The sequence below is a fragment of the Rhea americana genome, unplaced genomic scaffold, assembly GCF_003343005.1.
Source record: "Rhea americana isolate MKP2758 unplaced genomic scaffold, rheAme1 scaffold_110, whole genome shotgun sequence".
Lineage (NCBI taxonomy): Eukaryota > Metazoa > Chordata > Aves > Rheiformes > Rheidae > Rhea > Rhea americana.
The window spans coordinates 847,184-871,110 of NW_028185151.1; the positions used below are offsets into that span (position 1 = coordinate 847,184).

At 37.9% G+C, this 23,927-nt stretch overlaps 1 protein-coding gene across 1 annotated transcript in view; it reads left to right on the top strand.

Annotated features, from left to right (window-relative positions):
- Positions 1-23,927, top strand: part of PTPRK (protein tyrosine phosphatase receptor type K) — a 431,918-nt gene that overhangs the window by 194,355 nt on the left and 213,636 nt on the right. The window contains exons 5-6 of the mRNA XM_085314395.1: positions 14,739-14,820; positions 16,597-16,712. Coding sequence (XP_085170521.1) covers positions 14,739-14,820; positions 16,597-16,712 — 198 coding nt within the window. The remainder of the gene's footprint in view (positions 1-14,738; positions 14,821-16,596; positions 16,713-23,927) is intronic.

Here is a 23,927-nt window from a genome sequence, read left to right on the forward strand (position 1 = left end):
AAAAGGCAGAGCATCAGACAGCGCATCTTTGCCTGTGTGTGTGTATTCTGGTRTCTGGTTTCAAAGCCTGATAACATGTGGACTTTCATCAGGCTTTTGCAATTGGTAAGTCCCCTGCCCCGGGTTTGTGGCAGATTGGTGACTGCAAAAACAGGCCTGTCACACTTCACTGAGAAAACACAATCATTGGTGCTGTGCAAACACCTCGAGAGACAAGATCTACCCGGAACCTTTGGAATCCGAATAGCCGGGGTATGTAACCAGGAATCCTGGAAACCGTGGGCTGAGGTTTGGGTAACAAAAGGTCTCTTATCTGTTCCCACACCTACTTGCAGCTGCGAGGAGGTCAGGGTCTGAAACACACAGTTGAAGTCTTGGAAGCAAAGAGAAATCCTGGATTTCAAGTTATTTTCAGGAGATCACTTATGCTAAGTTTTCTTTGTGCAGCCTGTTCATATCAAGTGAGAGTAGAAATTGCCCGCTTCATGTGAAGTGCATATGTGCGTGTCCGGGGGTGGGAAGAGAGTTGAATTTACAGCTGTAGGTGGAACAGAAATGGAAAAGGGCAGAATAACTTAGAAAAATATTAGCAGTTGGGAGAGCACCAGCAAAGAAGCAACCAAGAAAAATACGGATCTCCAGTTTCTAAGCTGATTAGAGACAAAATGTTAGAAGAGCAYCTGAGGGACATGACCAATACAAAAAACTAATGAAATCTGTGATTTGTATCTTCTGAAAATTCTTGATACTAACTATCGTATTAATGGATGCTGAGTAAAACCTTGTTCTTTCGGAAGGTGATCTGAGGGTAATGAGTGTGTGTTTTTTCCTCCCTGTTTGGTGATGCCCATTTTCATGTTTGGTTCATGAGGCAGAGTAGAATCAGCGGAAGCAGGATTAGTACTGACTGCCTCTTACTCTGCTGTCTGTGCTGCCTTCTGATATATTCAATATCTTGTTTACCAGCCTTATTGTTGTATTTATTTCATTCGTGTCCTGATCTTTCATTTTCATTCAGCTGCCCAAACTGTAAAAACTTGCCTACTGCACCAGAAGTTTACCCRCTATTTTACATTTCTATATCAAAAAGCAGTAGAAGCATGTTTGAGTGTCCAGCTTTTAGGACGTTGTCATAAATGACATCTGGTGCTTTTTTTTTCCCTGAATTTTCATTTTTTCACAAATTTCTTTGAAAATATGAAAAAAATACCTTTTTTGGGGTGTGAATAAGCAGGTTCCTTACAAAGTTTGACCAAAGTTTTTCACAATGTGACCGAAGGGAGTCCTTAAAAGCTTAAAAATAAAAGATAAATAAAAATGATACTTTATCCAACCTTAAAATGTTGGCCTGTATGCCTTTATGACTGTTTCAGTGCCTAGCATTGCCAGCAGTGAAAAACAGAACTGCTCTGGTTGTTTCTTTGGGTATTCCAGGCTCTGTGGTCCAACTGTGGCAGAGCACATCGCTCTGCACTTGTGACCAACCTCAAGGGACATCCTGAGGGAAGATCTAGAAAAATATAGTGCTGAGGAAGCCAAGTGCAGTCAATTTGTAAAAAGGACAATAAGATGACTTGCCAAGTGAAGTTGGAAGTGGTTCTTAGTTTTGTCTGAGAGTAGAATTTGGGGAATGTAGTTTTGCTTGGACTCAAGGAGTGGAAGACRAATCAGGGAAATGGAAGTGGGAAATTTCAAACTGGGAAACATCTTTGTTGAAATTAGGTTTGAAAATGAGAGTTATGAAAGATGGAGTTATAGTCAGAGGGAGTGTTGTTTAAAATCTGTGGGCTGAGCATATTCTGTTGGGTGAGGTAGGAAAAACAGGGAGATGAGAGAGGCTGGAATACAAAAAGCTGTTAAGAAACATCTAATAGAGGGAAATAATGTGAGAAGGAAAGGAAGGGCAAAGAGAAGTTTGTATATTCTCTTGCATGAGGGGGAGATTGTWCTTCTTTTTTCTGAAATTATCTTATTTTCTTTCTTTTTTTTTTGGAAAGCTGTTAAAGTGTTATTTAAAGACATGTGGAGGAGCTGTTAAGGGATATCTGTATTAAAATAAAGGATGCACTAAAGTTAGTTTAAAAGTGTCATGTATAATTTAGGTAGAATGTTGTGCAGATATACCTTGAGTTACATTTTTCTTTTTGTGGAATAAAAGAGAGCACGTTCAGCACTGTAGGTCAGGTGCTGGTATAAAAATGTGCAGTTGATAGTTATTAATCAGATGCTGCCAGAAAGTGTGGGAAGGAGAGCCAACAGTTAGGTGGAAAGTGTGGGGAAATGAGAGGGAGAGAAGAGAGGAATCTGGTATTTTCATGTGAATCAGTTGAGCAATTAAAGAAAACTTTATTTTGACAACTCTTCACAAGACATTTCTGTATAATCCAGATTACTGGCTCCAAATGCTTTGCTGCTGTATGTGTAAGAAAATATCTGAAAGTGCTAGTGCTGCMAATAGCATCCAAGAGTTTGACAGTTTATCTGCATTTGCTTGAAAAACCTAATTAGTGTAAACAAGACACAAAGCCCTATTTATTGTGTGTKATTCRTATCTCTTCTAAATTCCATGTATAGGCACAAATAAACAGATTGATGCATACATCTGTATGTAAGTTACTAAATAAAGAGGTGTTTTACTATCATACCATTAGACTCATTGTTTTCTTCTTAAGACTAGCTCAAAGATCTCCTAAAAGAYCTATTTTTATGTTGTAGTTAAAAAAACATGAGTTTTTCATGGACAGTTTTTAGATTGAAGTTGTTAAACTTTGTGTTAATGCAAATTMATTTGCTAAGGAAAGCATCAGTAGATGTTTGAAGATACCTTTTGTGATTTCACCAGGGCTGCTAAGAAAAGACATACAATTTTATATTTTATTTTTCACTGTTAGCTGATGTAGTACATGTAGTGAGTAATGATACTTGTTTCTAGCTTGTGGTTGACTCCGGTGATGTTTGTTGTTGAAATACGTTGTATATATCATGTTGAACTTTGCATTACAGTTTCAACCTTGTGATTTTATTTAAATATTCAGTGAAACTTGATGTCTAGAAGAAAATCTGTAACTAGACATCAAAACTGTAGCTTTTTATAGAGATAAATTTTCATTAATTTTTGTAACTCTTTAGGATTGTGAAAATAAATATTTTTGAGTGTGAGCATAAAGTAAATGTAAATTTCTTGGTGATCTTTGTGAATATAAATTTACATGGACATTCTAGTAAGAATTTTACCTAATGCTAGGGAATTTACTGCAGGGACACTGRCACTTCCTTCAGTATCTCATCTGGTGGAGTATTATACTCTTGGCTTCTGGCTTGGATTTGTCTGGGGTTCTTAAGGTTGTTTTTTGATGTTGAGAATGATTTCTGGCCTGCAGTAAGTGTAAAAGATCGTCCACAAACATCTGTAAACTGAACAAGATAATAATTGCCTGTGGCTACAGAAGCCTGAATCTGGTGACTTGGTATCACGTACGTGAAATGCCCCACGTGGAACACAATGCAGCATAGTAGATACAGGCATAACCAGATCCACTGGTAGGACGGTGCCTTCTCTTTTCCTTCCTCCTSCTGCGAGGGGAAAAGAGCAGCTGAAATATAGGTTTTGACTTTCCTGTAATTGCCAATGGCACATTCCGTAATAACTTACAGTGGCTTACAATAATGAAAGATGAACCTTGAGAGCAGAGATTATAAAATGTGTTTGTTTTGGGATAAAAGTTTATCTTGAGAAGGTTACTAGTAAGGACGTCCTTCTCCGTTTTCTGCTTATTGTAGATAAAGTTTGTAATTTTATGAGGTAAAAGGTTAATATTCATCTATGCAATCTTTTCCTGCCATTTAGTAACCCATCTATTACAAAACAAATTTATAGGAGCATTAAAAATATGTGCTTCAAATTAAAAGAAACTATGGTAGAATGTTTGTTCTGTTAGTTATAAAACTTAAGCTATTTGAAGAATAATAATTGCCTGGTGCTTCATAGCTGTTTTTCAGAACTAATTAAAAAAAGTTGGTGCTTTATCTTTGTTGTTCTGAAAAAGTTCAAAGGATGTGAGTATGAATGGTGCTTAGTTTCTTCTGGCTTTCAAGAGACAATATTCTTTCTGATTGCGTACTATGGTTGTGAATATTTTTGTCCTCTCCTTTCTATGGAGAAAAATGAAAGTGTTCATGCACAGTACCAGAGATCATGAGCATTACTCATTTTGGTAGCAAAAATCACTGAAACAGTGGCTTATGAGGGACGCATATGTAGGAAACAAAGAATATTGGCTCAGTATTAATCTTCAACACTTAAAATTAAAACTGATTTTGTTTCAGAATGAAGGATGGGCCCTTTTCTCTTGAATTTAAGGATTCATTATTCTTTTTTTTGTTTGTTCATTTTGTTTGCTTAAAGGCTAGTTGTTCTAGGAGTTGCCTTTGCAGATTGATCAGTAGAGGGGAGGTAGAAGACAAAAGGATTAATAAGAATTTAGCAGGTATTTTCAAGAAAAGGTTTTAAGGGTGGCTGAGGGAGGTTCTCCTCCTCCTCCTCGGTCAGGATCTTTCTTTTCTTGTTAACTAGTGTATTTCTCTGATGTGCCTAATTTTATCTGTCAGTAACTCATCTTCTCCACTTTGATCCCCTTTCATTTGCTTAGCTACTTAACACCATCTTGATGTTCCATACTTCTTGCAAACTTAGAATATAAAGTGAATAAGCTGTAGCTTTCAGTTCCAAATAAATGGAAAAACCTGAAAGGATTCTGTATTTAATCCTCTTATTAATGACACTGTGTCTGAAAGCCCTAACAATATCTAAGAAAAATATGGCTGGAAGAGCCCTTCCCTTTTATTATAACATTTGCCTTTGGCCCTTGATAGGGAGAAATATATCTGTATCGTTCCTGAGAGGTGTTCATCTTCCTAATTTCATAGATGTTCCGTGGCAGACTCCACAGCCATCTCTTCCAGATCTTTACAACCCATTTGTGATTTAAAACTACTTTTTAAAGGGAATGCTTCCTTGTCACTGTCTCAAATGCAAGTTCTTGCTTTAACTAGGAAATTAGGAAATTAATCTGACTTGTCTGGTTTCATTAAGCAAGGCATATGAAATTGCACAGAACCAAGTAATAGTGACAGTTTAAATGATTTCAACTTTACTAGTCTAGTATTTTGAGAAATGGGAAGACAATTTTCAGAGAAAGAGTTATTCAAATGGAATCTATAAAATTCCTTTTAAGGACAATGGGGTTGTGAATTTAACATCTGGTTTATCTTGAATTCCTTTTTTAATGGCTTTTCTCCTCAATCATACATCTTGTCTCACTGAAGCCAAAAGAGAATACTTGTCAAAATCATCAAAAGTTGGTCCCAAGTGTATACCYGAGATGTGACATGCAATTCCAGTGTACAGGGAGGTCAGTTGATATRCTTGGAAAGCTTCAGTTGAGGTCATTTTTTTGTATATATATTTATAAGGTTTTTGTACAGCTGGCTGTCATCTTCTGTGTTTGTCCAGCACCTGTATGTTGTGGTTAATGCAAAAATTCAGAGAATAAAATAACAATATCTGCAGAGTTTTGATGTGGAATGCTGTTGTCGCATCTGGAAATACATTTTGTGAAGAACATGCTAGGGTAATCTATTACACAAATAGTGCTATTTCYCAAATCAGTATAGGCTGCTTCTTACTCAGTGAGTATCTCCCTGGCACTGTTAGGCACAACCTGTCAAACCTGTCAACCTGTCGCGAGTTAGTTGCTTTTCCTTTTATATGAAGTTTCCTTCCTTGGTGTTTTTTGTTCTGTATTTATTAAACATGTAGAAATCTGCCCCCGACTTGCAACGGAACGTGTTTGGGTCCCAGCTTTCCCGAGTTAAGCCCCGTCAGGCTTATGCCACGTGCTCTTCCTGGAGAGCCGGAGCAGGGGCGTAGCACAGGCTGGGCTCTTAGGGACCTGTGGTTGCTCCTGTGCCGTGGGTGGCTGTCGTGATTCAGGACAACCAGGTGTCCTTCCCCACTGACTTCTGCCGGCAGCTCTTCTCCGTGCTCATGTGAGCAGCATCCTATGGTCAGGCCTCATCTGACTTTTTTTTTTTTTTTTTGATTTTTTTTCTCTGAAATAAGCTAAGTATCCTCCTCACACACACACTATTCCCCCCCAAAAGGCCAATACTGTTCTACACTTTGCTGTAAATAGATCTCTCACAAGAACCACCATTTGTTCAAAAATACATCTTTTCATTTTGTGTTTTTACACTTCAGTTGCTTTTTGGGTGGAACCAATTTTCAAGCAAGCTGAATATGAACCTTCTCTGAGGAAGCGGCAAAGGGTGATGGTTTTATATTTTCATTTATTTGAGTTTTACTGTAGAGAAGCAGTATTGAAAAGAAACAAGAGAGCAAGTTATGTACCAGTTAGCAGTCTSAGTGGTGGATAGTGGATTTAGAAAGTGGTTTTGAACAGCATCTTAGCTGGGAGCAAGCAGACTGCATGGTTATAGGTTTGACATGCAAGGCTGTTATATTGGCTGGTATTCTGAAAATAAGAATTTTAGATATTATTCTTTTTTTTCCAGTATTTTCTAGAAGAAATTGTTTTAGGCAGCAGTATGTGGATGCAACTTGAACCTATGAATTTTGTCTGTTGGTATCTGTCTTTTTTGTTGGCTTGTTTTTTTGCTGCTCGTCATACACTAGTTCTGTGATGGTGTCATTTTGTTGATTGGATATGGAAAATATCCAGYGGTTGGAAAACTGAGCATTTTATTCATCTATATAGTAATCATGTAGCTAGTACTTCCAGCATTAAAAGGTTCTGATTACTGAGTGGTTTTGGATGCATATTTTATGTGGCTAAAGGTAAATAAGCTTTGAGAAAGAGCTTTGTAACAAAATCTTTTTTCCTCCAGGATAGGGATTCCCAAAGGACCCCGAAAGGCAAAACATGCCAGTCTCTATACCCTACTCCAAGCTTAGGAAAGTATAGTGGCATCACACCAAACTTGTACAGCCTCTTGTATAGCCAGCCTCTTTTTCCAGTAGCTGCCCGTGTCTAGAAGGACTGCTTCTGTCCTCCTGGAAAACTTTTTTGGAAGATGTGTATTTTCTCAGAGTTTTGGTCTATCATGACAAAAAGTGAAGTATTGTGTACTTTTTGCGGTTCTTAGCTTGTGGTGGCTCTTATCTCTATCGTCCCGGTTTGAGGCTTTAAATGTCATGATTTACAATACTAGCAATGGTTCTGTTGCCCGTGGCTAAAGGTTCAAAGTATCCTGCTTTTCATGWAGTACTATTTTTATTTTTAAATCTCAATAATTAAGACATCTCACCCTTAGTTTATTGAAGATCTTATATCTACAGACTATTAAGCATAGTTTTTCAATTTTTTTCAACTATTTCAGTCAAGTGTGGAATGGATTTTTTTTTTTTCCTAAGACCATAAGTATTCTAAGGTGATAAACTGCTAGTGCTCCAAAGCCCAAAGAGCTGCAATTCTTTTGTGTGTGATACTTCATCCAGACGTTCTCCAGGCATGACCCTGGAAATGTTTAGCTTAAGCAATTTAGGAGAAATAAGCATAGATAAGTGGAAAGATGTGATGTTTTTTGCAGTCTTCCTAACTTTCATAACAGGGACCTCCAGGGTCCCTGTTACATCTCTAACTTCTCCTGCATGAGATAATTCTGCCATAGAGTCCCTTTTAAAGGTTTATGATACCCCGTCATAATTATGTGTTTTGCTGCAGTGTGTTTGTCGTTGGTGGAGGTAGCTCTCCTCTTGTTCACATCAGCTCACCTAAAGGTCACCTACAGTACTTTACATGTAAGAGGTACTGTGAGGGTTTTATTGCTGGTATTGAGTAGATGAGCTGCACAAAAGAGTAAGAGATAAGCTGGCTTACAACTAGTAAATTCTCTGAAGATTACCCTTTGGGGACCCCCGATGTGTTTGGTATTGGAAGCATCCCTAGCTTCTGCTTCTCAAGGTGCCCTGCAGTGCTGCTTTATGACCTCTGGCAGGGTCCCCTGGCAGAGCTGGTGGGCATGTTTCCTAGGAGGTTCCTGGCCAGAGAAGGTGAGCTGAGATGAATCTTGGTGTATAGGTTTCCCAGTCTTTGGGGGACCTTATATACGTATTTGGAGGTGAGAGCTGGTGTGTAGGTCAAGGTTCCCTTTGAACGACTGAGACAGTTGAAGAATCTGTGAACATTTGCTGACCAGCTCCGTTGGTAATGTTGCTAACGTGAGAACAAGAAACTGGCCGTTACTCCTTTTTCTTTTAAACCKCAGAAGATGCATTAGTGGGCAACAAGAAGTAATAGGGTGTTATCTAACCAGCAGAATTTAGATTCCAAAGTTTTCACTGTAGTGTTTGATTTACTGTGTTGAAAATCCTCCTGGGCCCTGTCGGCTGAGAAGCCTGCCTCACAGCATTACTTAAGCATTCAAATGGAAGTAATTATGTTTTCATGGTTTCTAAATTAGTTCAGCAAAATTATCTATAACTTTCAGAAGGGAAATACATCCTATATTAACAACATTTTTTAAATATGAGGTAAAAATTCTAGATATCCCTTCCACCTGTTTATTTTCAGCTAGCTTTCGTTAAGCCTTTTTTTGTTTAATATATATTATTTTCATGTTTAGGTTTTTATTGTATTAGTAGTTAAAATTTTTGTTTAATGTTTAAGATCATCTTTAACACTGCAGAAACATTAGATAGAATTAAAAGCTTGTCAATTAATATAATTTGTTAATATTGTATCATTTTATATATAGTTGGTCTTCCTGTTCATGGTTTTTCATCTGCAGAGGGTTGTTTTGTTGCAAAACTTCATTGTTTAATCTTTGCCGATTTTGACTGGACTGTATGTGGAGTTGCTGTACTGCACTTTCACAAAAATTAAAATAACAAAGAAATGTATAAAGTCAAAAAAGTAAAACATTTAAAATTTTACATTTTAGATTCTTATGAAAGATTTTTCAGAGTTTTCTAAAACTGGTGACGTTAATAATACTCCCACTGCTTCATTTGGCTCTTTTAAATTCATTTCTTCTTCATTTGGTTTATTCACCAGCTGAATAGAAATGGTGTGGGAGCTGCCAAGAATAGATCAAAATACGTACTATCAGGATTTTGAGTACTGAAACAGGGAGAGGAGACCGCAGTTTCAAGTCATTTTGGCCTCAAGTTGAGGTTCTTTTTTGTACTGTAGTCTGTCCCAAACATGATACCTTCTATTTCGTATAGTTCTCTAATGCACCTTTCCAATGTGCATTGGAATTAATCCATTTAAAAGTGTTATTTCAGGTAATTAAGCTGGTAGAAGCCCTCTTATAGCTGTACAGATGTGAATTGAATGCTCTGTGAAGACTACAAAGGTCTTTACTAATTGTGGAAACCCATCTCAAATTTCTTTTCAGCTCTTTTTAATTAGAGGCTATTTTGCTGTATTCTAATTAATGTATGGAAGTTTGTTTCATAAATATGATTACCTGAGAAGACTCTCATCAAAACTTTGGGAGATTCAGGCATTCATCTGTATCGCAAGTAGTCAGATCAGTCAAGTATCAAAGGAACAAGGAAATTCTCTGAATTTATACTTAAATGCCCTGTTTGGTGGTGATGGTGGTGTCTGGTTTATATTGGGTAAATCACTTTTACAAAATCCGCAGAGAATTCTATTCTACGGCCAGGTAGGCATCACATAAAGYAAGAAATGGCATGTTGAATTGCTGAATCTAGGGCTGTGGAAATTAACTATGAATGGATTTTTTTTTAGAAAATAGGTATGAGAGCCAAAAATAGAGGGAGGCAGAGGAACTGTTGTGCAGAGTAGCCCTAGAGGTGGTGTATTTTTCTGAAAGATGGAAGATCTATTCTTTGCTCTCATGGCTGCTGGAGCAGGGCTGCAAAGCCAGGTGCTTAGCCTCCGTGGAGTATAGCCTAGTTATGACAGTTTTGGGTTTTTCATGTGAATCTTTCTTCTCTGCTGTGTGCACACAAAGAAGTTTGATGTAAAATATGCGTTGGAGCAAGACTTGGGTCTGACCTTCCCATAACCAGGTTGAGCTCTATAAGCATTGGGCTACAGAGACATTGTTCCTCTTCCTCAGCTCCCTTTCTTGCTTTTACTCACTAGGGATTCTTTGGAAATGCTTATTTGGATCACTGACTCAAACATGATAATAAGGAAAATACCTACATTTTGGATCTTGCTAAGACTAAGGTACTTAGAAGTTTGATGAGCCTGTCCTTAGGTAGTTTTGCACRTGCTTGTGAGGGCAGGCTTAGTCTTTATAGAGATCATAAGATACTATGTTAGATCTGTATAGGAATGTGGAGATTTGAGCAGTTCTTAAGCACCGAAYTTTAGCAGCTAAATCCCTTTATGGGTCTCTATTACAATAATTAATAATTTTTTTTGCATTCAAATTCTGTTAAACTGTTGTTCACAAATGTTTATTTCTGGAATAATACTAGGTGAAGAGTGGTTGTCACCATTTGCATTTTAGAACTGGGATGTGAAAGCAAAGTATGTGCTATTTTGAACTACCTTATCTGAGATAACTAAAATCATCTGGATTTTTTGCTGCACGTTGTATGTCATATATTCAAGGTGACCTCAGGCTGAGTGTCAAACTTGGAGCCCTTTAAAAGGGGTCAGCAAGTGTTTACATAAGGGTGATCTGGTTGATACAGGCAACTTGCATTTCCAAAAGGCTTTTGACAACGTCCCTCAGCAAAAGCTTATAGTGAAACTAAGCTGCCATTCYGTGAAAAGAAAGATACTTCCCTAGACAGATAATTGTTTAAAAGAGAAGGTAAGAATAAATGGTCAATGTGCCCAGWAGAAAACGCCAGGGGAATCCTGTAAAGATTTGTGTTTTTCAACGTGTTCATAAATGATCAGAGTAGGTGCAGAGAATAGTGAAATGAGAAAACTTGCAGGTGAAAGTGACTTTAGGCTAGCGAGAACAGTAGCTGATTGTGAAGACCTGCAGAAGGACCATAGAAGAATGAGAGTCTGCATAGTAAAATGGCAGGCATATTTTAATGTAGAGATATAAAATAGTGCACGCTGAATAAAATCCTAATTTTGCACACAGAATGATGGGCTCTGAGTTTACCATTAGCACTCAGCAGCAAGATCATAGGATTCATAAAAACGTCAGCTGAAAGCCCAGTGATGATCAAAAAAAGCAAGTTAAGTGTTAGGAATTGTGAAGGATGGAGTACAGAATAAATTGAATAATGATATTATGCTGTTGTATAAATCCGTGATTCACCTCCATCTTGATTACTGTGTACCAGTTCCACTCTTGTTATCCTGAGAGATCCTGAATTATCCTGAATTAGGAGGAGGTTCGGAGATGGATAACRAGGATAACTGAAGAAAGGGAGTATCTTCTATATGCAGACTGACCAAGTGATCCAGGACTTCTCAAACTTAAACAAAACAGCTTGGGAACATACAAGAGAAGTCTACAAAGTCATGAATAATATAGCAGCATGATTTGTCACTGATTTGAGTAATTAAAGACAGCCACATAGAAAACAGACAAATAGCGTTGGCTTTTGACGCTGTCAATAAGAGATCTGTGGATTTGCCCAAATGACCCTGTAGTTTCTAAACGTTTGCATGGCTTTTGTGGGAAAATTAGCAAATATATGGATGAGAGATGCATTGCAGGTTGCTAAATACACAAAAACATGTTCAGTACAGGGACTTTGACATATTTTTGGTTGCATCTGAATTTAGGCACTTCAAAAACAAGGATACAATTTTATTTGGAAAAGGTCAGTGTAGGGAACTATTCAAGCATCACATAGGAACTCAGTAGAAAATTCAGGGATCAAGACTAATTCCTCTGAGTAGCATATAGCTTACWTGAGCTTTTCAGCATTTCCCGTTCTCATTCATTGCACTGACTCCTGTATCAAATGAGACAGGATAACTGTCTCCAGAACTCTTCTGTGTAGAAGTCTGATTGATCACCAGAGAACAGTCTATYCTAACCATTAAATGAAGCAAATGTCTCAAAATATACTGTATGAGTATGCAATTAAATTTATAATATGAGAAAGGACATTTCTGGTTGCATAGGGAACTCGCGTTGTTGACTAGAGTGATAATCTGAATTATTTTTAAGCTAAAATGCAAGCATTTTTGTCATTATTTATAGAACTGTAAACTGAACAGCAGTTCAGACTAGCTGGCAGGATTCACTCCCAAGTTTATCCGTTAGGATAAACTTACTCTGGTGAAAAAGTAGTTGAACTCTCTGTTTTTTTCTCAAATGCTATGTGTGCATGTGAGAAAGAGAGAACTACCTCAGTTTCTGATCTAACTTCTCAGCGTTTTAATTTGCTGTCTTTTTCTATATAAGCAATTTCTTCTTTCCATTTCCCATTCTAAATGTGAGGAGGTATTATCAAATTAAAACATGAAGAGAATCTCATAACTTAGCTACATCTTTTACAATATAGTGTCTGTAGTTATGAATGCTTCACATCCGTATTTAGACTGCTTATGAATATTAATAAAAATAATGTAGCACCCCATGTGTGAAATCTCAGCTCTCTAATATCTCCCTCCTTCTAATCACTCCATTTTCCTTGGTCTTGCTTCGTAAGCATTACTCCCTATAACACTCTGTAGGTTTCTCACCTTTTCCCATTTTTCAGTGCTCTCTTCTCATGGGTCTCTCCATTCCTCCCAGTGAACTTTACTTCTTTTGATAGCTTTTCACTCTTGAAGAGGTGGTGGTGAGGAGCAAGTTACCTTTCTTGGAACATAGGACCTTTAATCTGGAGGAGGCAGAAAAAAAAAGTATATTCCCACCCATGTCCCAAAGAAGGTAATTGCTCTGTGTCTATCCTCCTTTCCCCTCCTCCCAGAGTAGGAAGCTATCAACATACAGAGGAAGGATGGATGCATATTTACATGATGCTAAGGTTCCCTGGGAGCTGGATCAAAGTTATTACCAAATGAATTAGTAACAACCCTATTCAGAACTAGATATAAATTTAATCTACTGTGTTTAACATTTCTGAGTTGAGCTTTGAAAAGCAAAGACTTTTCAGAGTTTATTCATGTATGTGATAGGATTGTATGGAGATTTAAAGAAATCGGTCTGTTAGACTTAAATACTATAGTTATTTCTTATTGAGTTATTTGATTGTCATGCCCACCACATAGTCAGTAAAGGGTTTGAGGGGGAATGAATCTAGGTGTAGCTGTTAAAGACAAAAGTGGAGAGAAGAGCAGCCAGAACCTTGGCAAGAGGTTCTGGAGAATTTGGACGCGGGGCTGTAGCCTGGTACTCTCAAAGTTTACATGCCCTGCAGGTTTCCTCTTTGTACAGTCGTCRCTGTAAACAACACTTTGAACATGCTTATATCCACCCTTCGGTCGCAAATTTTCATATTTACGGTTCTGGAAGACTGTAGAAGTAGCTCTGGGTATAAACAGGCCTGCAGGGATTCCTTGCCTGCAGAAGCTACCGGAGGTTGGGGCAGGTGACAGCTGCTTGCTCCTAGGACTCCCTTGAGACTGAAGAAAGTGCGGGATTCAATGTGACCATTACTTCCTAAGTGGCTGCAGTGTGGATCTCCTAGTAAGAAGATCTGAGAAGGGTCCTCGATGAGGACAGCTTTCTCCCAGTTGCCTACAGAGTACAATGGGCTATCAGTCCGTTGCCTTCACTGCTCCATCACATTGTCCCTGAGAATGAGAGATGTCACCTACTGAAAAAACTGCGTGTAGCGCCACTAACTTTCTCTAAGCTGTCTTGCACAGAAGACCTCAACAGTTATTTATTTATTTTGGGCAATCACTGTTGTAAGTTTATACCACATCGCTTCAGCCAAATTTCTTTATTGGTTTAAAGATACTGATGTATCTTCCATTTACTGTAAGGATTCATGCTTAATCCATTTATTTTTCCCTCTGATCTCTGTCCCTTTACCCTCCCTATACTCTGCTTTTTTTTTTTTTTTTTATGTAGTAAGGCACTATGAATCTTGACAATAAATTTGTTCTGGTCAATTTGACATTGTTTTGCCACTTCTGTAGCAACAGACAGCTCCGTCCTCAAGAGCAACCCAAAACCAATTCTTATTACTGCTTGTCTGAAGTGAAACAAGAAGTTGGGATATGAACATGATCTCTTCATTTGCACCACACAGCAATTTCCCTATTGCCTTACCAGAATAAAGAATGAAGTTAACTGCTACTACATAAATCTTATGCTATAACTCTTTTCATTGCCACTGGGGAGTGCTAAACTATTTTTGTGCTGCTGCATCTTTTTTGTTTTTTTTTTTTGGCAGTTATACTGTAGAAGATTACAGGAGAAAGTGGACTACTCATACAAGAATACAAATTTTGTTAAAATTGTTGGTCATTTGTGTAGTGTGGTGTTGAAACTATCTGAAAGTAAAGGGTTTTTTTTCAGAATTGAATCATGTTTATATGTTTAGTGCAGTGATAATAGTATGCAATTAATGAGGCAATAAACATGCTTTTCTGATGTACCATAAGCAGCAAATCCAAATTCATGTGTTTGAATGGTATGGAACTACAATACATTTAAGTAATAAATATTCTGTTCAGTTGTCAAACCCAGTAGCAACTTCAACTAAATGAAAAAGCAGTGTGTCTTATATCTACACGCTTGCCATTGTGGGAATTCTGTAGAAATGAGTGTTGTAAACATTTTTTCTTTCATTTTGACAGGTAATATTTGAAGCTGAAGTCTCAGATGGGAGAAATGGCTACATTGCCATTGATGACATCCAGGTTCTGAGTTACCCTTGTGGTAAGTAATGATTAAGAGCTGCATTTTTCTCTGTCTTTTCAGAACACATTTGATAGTGCTGTAGACTGCTGAGTTTTCATCACTTGATCACTGATGTCCTTTGTTCCTTCAGTCGTATTTCTGTTGCAACTTCCAGGGGAAAATGTAGTATTGCGGTAGTGATTTACCTAGGTAAAATCTTTTTCTACCATAAAGTATTCCATGAATACAAAAGCCTAAAGCTTTTATTCAGCACTAGTCTTTTTATTTGTAAGTAGTTGGCGTGCATAATCAAAATAGGTTTTAATATTAATGTGTAATTCACTGATTACAGCAAGCTTACTTGGCAGGTGCATGTTGCAGGTTTGTTAGGTTTCATGCCCCTGTTCTTTTCTTCTCTTTTTTCAYCAAATTTTTTTTTAGTGGACAAAACAGGTTGAAAGAAAAATACTGCTTCCAGCTACTGAAGGGTTGATCTTTTTGAGACATGCTTCAGRCATTTACATTTGCTTTTCTGTGCTTAATCTCGAGGAAGAACTACACACATGCAAACACAAGTTGTATGAATTCTAATGTGGTACTAATGGAAAGGTGTGAGGAAGAAATCAATATGTGTACTTCAGTCATTTGTTACCACCATTCTGTTTGTTAATTTGGTTCTATTCYGCTCTTCCTTACTTTGCCCTAGATGTCCCCTTTCTAAAATAATTTTATTGTAGTGTTTTTTTAAAAAAATTAAAAACCTCGTGGTTTTTAATTTAATTGCTTTCCAAAAAGACGATAGTACAATAAAACCCACWAAATTGGCTGAAATATGCCAAATAATAAAGTTGCAAGTACAATCTCACATTTTATTATCTTCTCCCTCTAAATCTCTCATTGGCTCCCAAGCTGAAGGGGATGTTTGAGCTATCTACCTTTTTGTATTTCAGCCAACATGGTTATATGATTTCTGTACTCAGCAAAACTCTGCTTCAGTATCTGGTTTTTGTTTTGTGTGAAATAAGTGACAAAACAAAAGGCACTTGACTACAGCCATGAGAGCAGATTATCAGAATGATGCAGTATTCAGATAAGCTCTTTTTTTGTTAATGATGTTTAAACCCTATTCTTTCCAAATTGCTGCCACTTTTTTGTTTCTTTGTTTGTAAGCACCAGTTAATAGTAGTTCTACTACTGTTTTAGCTAGTAGTTTTTGAGAAAGGGACATGTGAGAGCTATGTAGCGTATCTTTCCCTCCAATTTGTCTGTTGACTTTTTTACGTCTGAAAAATCCTTCAGGTGATTGTGCCACAGAGCTTTCCTAGGGGCTTTGCCAATATAGGGAACAGATTTGTACCGAAATGGCACAAGTAGTTTCATTAAGYAAAATAATAGAGCTCAAAGTTACGTTGCATGTAATCTGGATAATATCTACCTTTTTACCTGAGCCCTATTCTGCTAATTGGCTTCTTCTCAGTATGACAGATTTCATATAATAGAAATACTTTGGGATAATTTTTGTAATGTGCTACTGACATTTTGGCATTTGATCTCCTCCTTTTGGCTTTGATTTGTAAAAGACTTTATAATAACTCATGTACGACATAAAGTAGTAGAATCACYGGGGAGAAGGGAAAGAACTAGAAGCACTCTTTCTTCTTGAACTGAGATGAAACAAATCATTTTCTTTCTTCTGTTTCTGTTTTTAACCARAAGTTGTTATAATATGCATCTTCGGGGAGATAATAACATTACTGAGACTTTTAAAAAAAGATAATAAGCATTGYTTGTAATTTTTGTTTTCCACCTCTGCAGATAAATCTCCACATTTCTTGAGGCTGGGGGATGTAGAGGTCAATGCCGGGCAGAACGCTACATTTCAATGCATTGCTACGGGGAGGGATGCAGTGAATAACAAGTTATGGCTCCAGGTAAGGCCRACTCATCCCAGGCTATCCAGCTGGAGGACAAGCTTGTTTCTGGAAGTGAAATATTTAAATTCCTAAGCCTTTTTTCTTCTGCATGTAAACTGCTTAGTTGAAGTAAAATTTTAATTTGATTAAATGGAGAAACATATAAACAATTTTYTTGGTTTAAAATTAGAAAACTGGAATGGACAATGGATAAAGGTTTTTCTTTAAGCCTTTGTGGTCCTTCTCTACCTGCAATCAACACCATTGTGTCAAAATTTGTTAGCAGCAAATACATATAATCAGCATTTGATATCTAGTTAAACACAGATGTAATAATAAGCTGTCATAATTTTGAGAATGATTTCATCATAAAAATTATAATGAGTGCCTTGGCCAAGCAGGTGGCAGAAGGAATGTGACTGTGTGTGTTATGTGCATGTGTAAGTGTATCTCATTTTCTCAACAGGGCTTTTAATACGACAGCATAAAAGTAACTGCTACATGCTGCCTGTGTGTGTGTCTCACCATAGTGGCAGGGGGGAGGACTTCAATTTCTATCATTATGTAATTATTAGAAGTATGTATATTTAACCTGAGGTGACTAAAGCCAGATTTGTTTTTCCTCACTGCAGAAAATTTTAAGCTTTTTTGAGGGTTTGTGGGGCAGATTGCTTATAGTTAAGTAGATTGGTTAGAAGGATTGCAGAAGTTTGTGCTTACCACTTTAAAACTGTTACTTTGCAGCTTGACATAGATAAAAATTCAGTTTAGTTGCATGTATGCCTTTATGTGTGCAGTTCAGAGAGTCGATGCTTAAGGCATACGTAAAACCTATCTGATTTGTAATGGTTTTCAGATATGCCCTTTAGAACAGAACTCTTGTCTTCTTTCAAAAAATGTGTATTTCAATACACTTTCAGACCTTCATAATATATGTATTTTTGCCAAACTTAATACTTTGAAGTGAACTATAATCAGTTCTTCCCAATCTGTTTGAATTCTTTTTTAAGAAATAATGGAGCTGACAGATCTTGAGCAACAGTTGCATATAGGCATGTGAGAAACTTGGAGTTTCAAAGGGAGAATCTTTTAAATGGATAGAATGAGATGGGAAAAWTTGGATGGTAGGTAAAATACTTTGCTGGACAAATATGCTACAATACCAAACCTCACATAAGTCTAGCAGTAACTGCATTGCATTTAGTAAAAAGGGATCTTATCGGTAGGAATTACMTGTTTTTCATGTCTTTGAGTAGCACCTTGTTTAAACAGAGCAAATATAAAATGCATTCTTTGAGGAAGAGGAATCCAATTGCAAGCCCTTGCCAAACTGAGTGCATAAAGCATGCAAAATGAACCTGGATTAATATATCAAAGGCGAGGCTATAACAATAGGAGCATGCAAGAAACAAGGTAAAGCACCACCTTGGACGGGAAATTGGTCAGAAAGGCCTGGGGGAGGCAGGCAGCTGGAATTCTTCCATACCACTCRCGCCTCGCAGGCAGGTAACTTTGACGGATTACCCTGTCTAACTTTCCCTCCCTCGAGGAGCCCAGTTAGCAGCCAGAACAACTCAGAAAACATATGTTTTGTCCCTTCTTGGGGTTTTGTATGCGTGCACATGTCACAGAAATGGGTGCTTTCTAATAGCGTAAAAGATGACGATTCTTTTGCTGGATGAGGAATGGACGTTCCCTTTGACCTTTGGGTAATTCTACTCTTATGAAGCGCACTGATATTCTTGAAGATAACTTGCTACYGAGTGTGTATGCTTGGGTTTAGATTCCTGTTTTCCCTTAAACGGTGCCAAATAYTCACCAGTTTAAAGGTGACACGTATTTCTTCTTCCTTCCTCATAATTCCAAGCCTCTGTTTTATTTTCCMAACGTAAGTGCAAATTCTCAACTTTAGCTATCTGAACTTCCTTCACTAAACAGGTAACATAGCAAGTTACTGCTCCTGTTGTGCACAACTAGTAGTGAATAGACTCTCTTAATGAAAACCCGAGGGGAATATGTATGGGGCCCTCTGAGGCTTCACAGTGTGTGACTCGGAAGAGGTTCACTTTAACCTTTGACCAAACCAGAGATTCAAAGTCTGAACAMCCAGGAAGGAACAACCATCAGATCAAATCAAATGCCTAAGTAATTGTTTTTGAGAGCCCTGAGCTGAAACATTCCAGGAATGTATTTTTCTCATAACAACAAAAGCTRCTGCAAGAAAACATAAAATAAAATGAAATGCGAAAAAAAGATGCTTTCAAAGTACACTATGCTAAAGAAAATAACTTTTTGTGATGTTTTTATTGAAAGAGAAGAGATATTTCCTTTAAAAAACAGCAAAAAAATGCTAGTAAAATGTATTCTTTGGTAAGTAAAGATCCAAAGTGCAATCTGGGACACTGGGACTTTTTATGTCTGCAATTATCTAAGATCCCATTTGCTTGCATTGAAATAATAGAGTTTTGCAGTGAGAGCCTTCATTAGCAGACGTGCTGGTGCTCTCTGGCTGTCCCAGTCCTCTCTTTAGAGAGGGCTAGAGTAAAGCAGGCAGTGGGAAACAAAAACCAGGTGCCTGGCTCTGCCTTGCCAATCGTGCTGTCAGGCTGCGAGGGAAGTCCCACAGCTGTGCAAGCCAGGCTTAGGCTGAGCTGCCACAATCTGAGCTTGTCTCTCCCTGCCCCTTCTGCCTACTAACCCTGGAGCTTTTTCAGCTGTCTGGTAAGTCAGTTCAGGAAACTGAGCTGGCTGAAAAAGAATTCGAGTGGGGTTTTTTTAGGGGGGGAAGAGGCAAGGAGAGAAGAGAATTGGTGTTTTTTTTAATTTATTTTTTATCTTAATTTTCTCCTGCATCACTGAACTATATAAGCAGTGTTGGCATGTAGGAGAAGGTGAGAATGACTGGTCAGAAGCAGGAAGGAAGACTTGCTGCAGTGTGAACTTAAGTAAAAGTGATCCCAGTAGCATGACCTGTTGCAGTGTCCTGTGTCAACTTTAATTTTCTAGTTGTTGGGGAAAAGCCCTGATAGTACATCGAATGATCTGTGTAGACGCATATTTGCATGTTTCCGTTTCTCTCTGTTTAAATAAGTGCACGTACCTTTGTGCGGCTGAAACTAAAAATAGATGAGAATAGGTACAGCATTTCAATACACTGATTCTTTTGTGTTTATTACTGTAACATGAGTCTTTTCATCAGCTCAGATGATATTCTATAAATGTATTTCTATAAACATTTCAGACAAATAGAAATTAACATTGAATTAAACTTCCGCTGGCCTTCATGCGCTTAGATTTTGTTCTTGCTTGTTTGCTTTTAGATTGTATCTGGTCTCATGTCCCCTTTCATATCCCCCCCACTCCGCCCTACATTTTGCAGCCACTGGACCAAGGTCTGGGACAGCCAGAGTTCTGACACTGAAAGATAAGCAGTAAAGATAACACAAGTTTTTTTAAAAGTTGCAYCTGCATTAATAGAAAACAAATGTTTGCATAGATAAAGAGATCTAACTGGCTGAACAAGAGGATCTGAAACATACCTTTCGTGAGAGGGCGAATACTAGATGTGGGAGCAGAAGGACAGACACGCAGCTCAATTTTTTTTTTGCTTTACAACATAATATAGTATCAAATCTGTCACACTTTTTTACTGAAGCATTTTCTTTGTGCTCCCTAATTATTGACAAATTCTGAAAGAGATTCAAAATCCATAGGTTTTGTTTGAAGTATTGATTTTTTTTTTCCTTTTAAAATAGATTAAGTCTTGGTGTGTATCCTCCTTTTGCCAACCCACAGATCTTTTGAYTGTAATGCTGCTGTTTCTCCCGCCTCCCCCCCTACATATCTTTTTCCCTCTTCTTAAAATTTCTACTGTGGAGAGAAGATAACATTTGTAGTTCAGTGCCACCATATKCACTGAGGCATTTGGGTTGTATGATAGGAACCTACGAGCCCGAGATGGTAACCCTACATTTCTACATGCACAAAAGGGACATTTTCAAGTGAAAATGTATGCCTTTTGGTGCTTCAGTTTGCTTCGTCTTTAAAATTTCAGAAGTTAACAGTAATACTTGCTGAAAATGCTTTAATACAAGAAATGAACATAAGTGTGTGTGAATGTATTTATAATCTTAAATGGTTTGATGTAGCGTATCAGAAAAAGTTGATCAGTTGTTGCCTACTTCTGCTAATTTTCTCTTAATTTTTCAGTATATGAATTGCCTTTCTTTGAAAGGACACTTTTCTCTGGAATAACATTTATTTCATTTATTAAATTTTGTGCACCTTGTTTCTTTGTTCATTTGTTCTTTGTTGATTTGTTGAATTAGTATAATTAGAATCCCTTTTGATTCTGCTTTTTTTTTTCCCTTTGAAATACCATGCATTCCAGTGGAGTTATGTGAATAAATAACTTTGCAAACAAGAGTCACATTAATCCTGGCTTCTGGATGGATACATGTTAAATATTAAATATTTGAAAGAGTAGTGCACATAGAGAACATTCTAACATTGAAATGCAAACATGGGGGGGGGGAATCTGTTTGATTATTTGATTTTCCTATTGTGTGAAGAAAGCTTCCACAGTTTTAAGCTTCATTTCATTATTACTAGGTRTGGAAATAGAATCGCCTGAGTAGAATAAATAACGTTTCGGTACGCAAAGAGTCTAGAAAGCATTGTGCATATTGTCCAGCATGTGTTCTGTGACTCTAATAGGAATATCAGAGCAATAGGGTTTTTTTGCATAATRGGGCTGTGTTTTAACTGCTTCCTGAGCTGGGAACAATTGTGACTCCCACAAGCCCGGTACGATTTGCAGTGTCTTATCGGTGTCCAGTTTAACTGGACACTTGCACAGTGCAGAGAATAGAGCCCTTTGCTAGAACATCTGCTAAACCATATGTCTTGGCACCTGGTTCAGTAGGAGATAACTGCAGAGCTAATGAGTCCATCCATCATTGCTGAGCTTCGCATTAACGTGGCATTGGATTAGGGAAAGCGGCTTGTTCTGGCTTTGCAGGCGAGTGTGTTTTGCCACGGTCTCCGGTGGTGCCATTTGCTTTGGCGAATCTCAAATCGGAAGGGGGTACCGCACACGTTTAAAAGTTTAAAACGCCACTGGTAATCCTGGGGAGACTGTCATCAGAGCCRTGGAAGGGGGCCGATCTGTCGGTGATAGCGGTAGGTGCTGGCTAAGCCCCCACCGCYGGGCTGCCAAGGCTGGCGGGGCGGCGCTGCCTTCGCCCGCGGAGAGGCTTATCAGCGTTAATGCAGYGTGATGCATCTCCTCGCGCAGCCAGAGGAAAATGCCGTTCCTTGTGGAACAACACAGAATTAAAGCAATTGCCTGAAAGCAATAATTGAAAAAGTGAAATTAAAAAGCATTATGGAAAATAAAATGCAAATTGCTGTAAAAACAATGGAGTGAGGCTGACCTCGCAGTAATACTAACTGTTATCGGGTGATGAAGGATCGCCTGTGCCACTGGGCCAGGACGCTCAAACAAATGGCTGTATAACGCTCCCTTTCTGCAGGAAACTCTTGTAACCCCGAAGGCCTTGTTTGCCAGGATGGCGAGTTTTGGTATTGTTTTAGAATCGGATGGGTAGCTGTCATGGCTCTTTCAATGTTTTTCTTGCTAAGTACGGCGTATATGCACTCTGTAAAGGGTCTTTGSATGGAGCCCTTGTAAATGGTATGCTGAGATGTTGCCTTGAAGTAGATCGTTGTATGGGACTAATACACTATGAAGAAATTCAAAGTGGAGAGTGCATGAGAGAACTTCTGCTTGTAGCAGCGGATTGAGGGACACAGCGTTGCATGTGTTTTTCGTTGTTTTGCTTTTTTTTTTTTTTTTTTTGAAAGGGTGGTGTTTAATAGGATGGAAGTTGTGCCATGCTATTCCATGGGAAAAGAGGTTTTTTGGTTTGCTTTTATGAAATGAACATTTAAAAAATAGTAATTTAGGGGTCAAAATGAAAGATTTTGGTTTTTAGATTTTTTAGTCCTCTTGTTTTAAACGGAAGTTGAATTCARACTGCAGCTTTTCCCTTCTGAACATAAATATTTTCAGAAWTTTTTGCTTTTTTCACAACATKGTTATGCCTAAGCAGAATCCARCCTGAATTTACAAGTAGCTTTGCAGAAATTATGTATTTTGGAGAACTTTCTATTTGCTTGCTCTTTCTTCTGTATTGAGAAGTTGAATGTGTGGATCATTATTAAGCACTGAGGTTTTGGGAGAGGGCCTTGGGCCTCAGGCATAAACCATTTAGCTGCAGGCAAGTGTTTGGAATCTCTCAAATATATATATTTATGTAATAGGAGGTSATGTCAAATTTAATTTTATTTGTTCTAATTCACGTATTTTTACTTAGAGTTTTTCATAATTTTCTAATCTAACTTTACATTTTGAGGTCCCATTACATTATGATGCAGTTAATTCRTTAAGATATTGTCTTTAATTTGATGATGAAGCATTTGCTCTTAAATTGCACCTGCTGCTCACAATTTTCGTGACTTTTGAAGAATGATTTTTGTTAGTTTGAATAGATTTTTTACAACTGCTGAAAGTTGAGGGAGAACTGAGGAGACTTTGAGTGTTGTATATATAATATGTACATATGATCTAAAGAAAGTTCAGAAAAGGTGTATTCAAACACCTTGTTAGCCCCCTCGGGATTTCAGCTGAGGAGTATGATGTAGATTTTTGGTAGCTCCCTGGTTTGTTTTTTGCTGTTGCCATTAAAGTGAATGAAGTTAGTTAGGCCAATGTGTCCTGAGGAGAAATCAAAGCTGCAATGTCTTATGGAGGCTTTGGAGTGGAGGGGGACAACCCCTCCCGGTGGCCTGTCCTTGTAGACTGAAAGCTGCTCCGGAGCGGTATATTTCTGAGGAGTTACTGCATGCCCACCCCTCGCCTTCCTGACAYGGGGTGCAGCGGACTTGTATCATCAGTGTCATCCTCGTAAAACACCTGCTGACTTGTGACAATAAATATTATTGAACACGGATACTGAACCTTACTTTCTAAGTTAGTAAAAAGCCACTCAAGTCTAGGTGATCCTACCTGTATCTTGATTACTAACAATGGTAAATGGCATATAAGTTCTCCTTTTGTTAGACTTAAGGATTGCACAGAAACTTTGCTTCCCTGATTTTTCTCATTCTTAGTTGCTTTTACTTATGGAAATGTGCTTTTGAAAGTGAGCCACAGATTCTGGTAGCATAGAG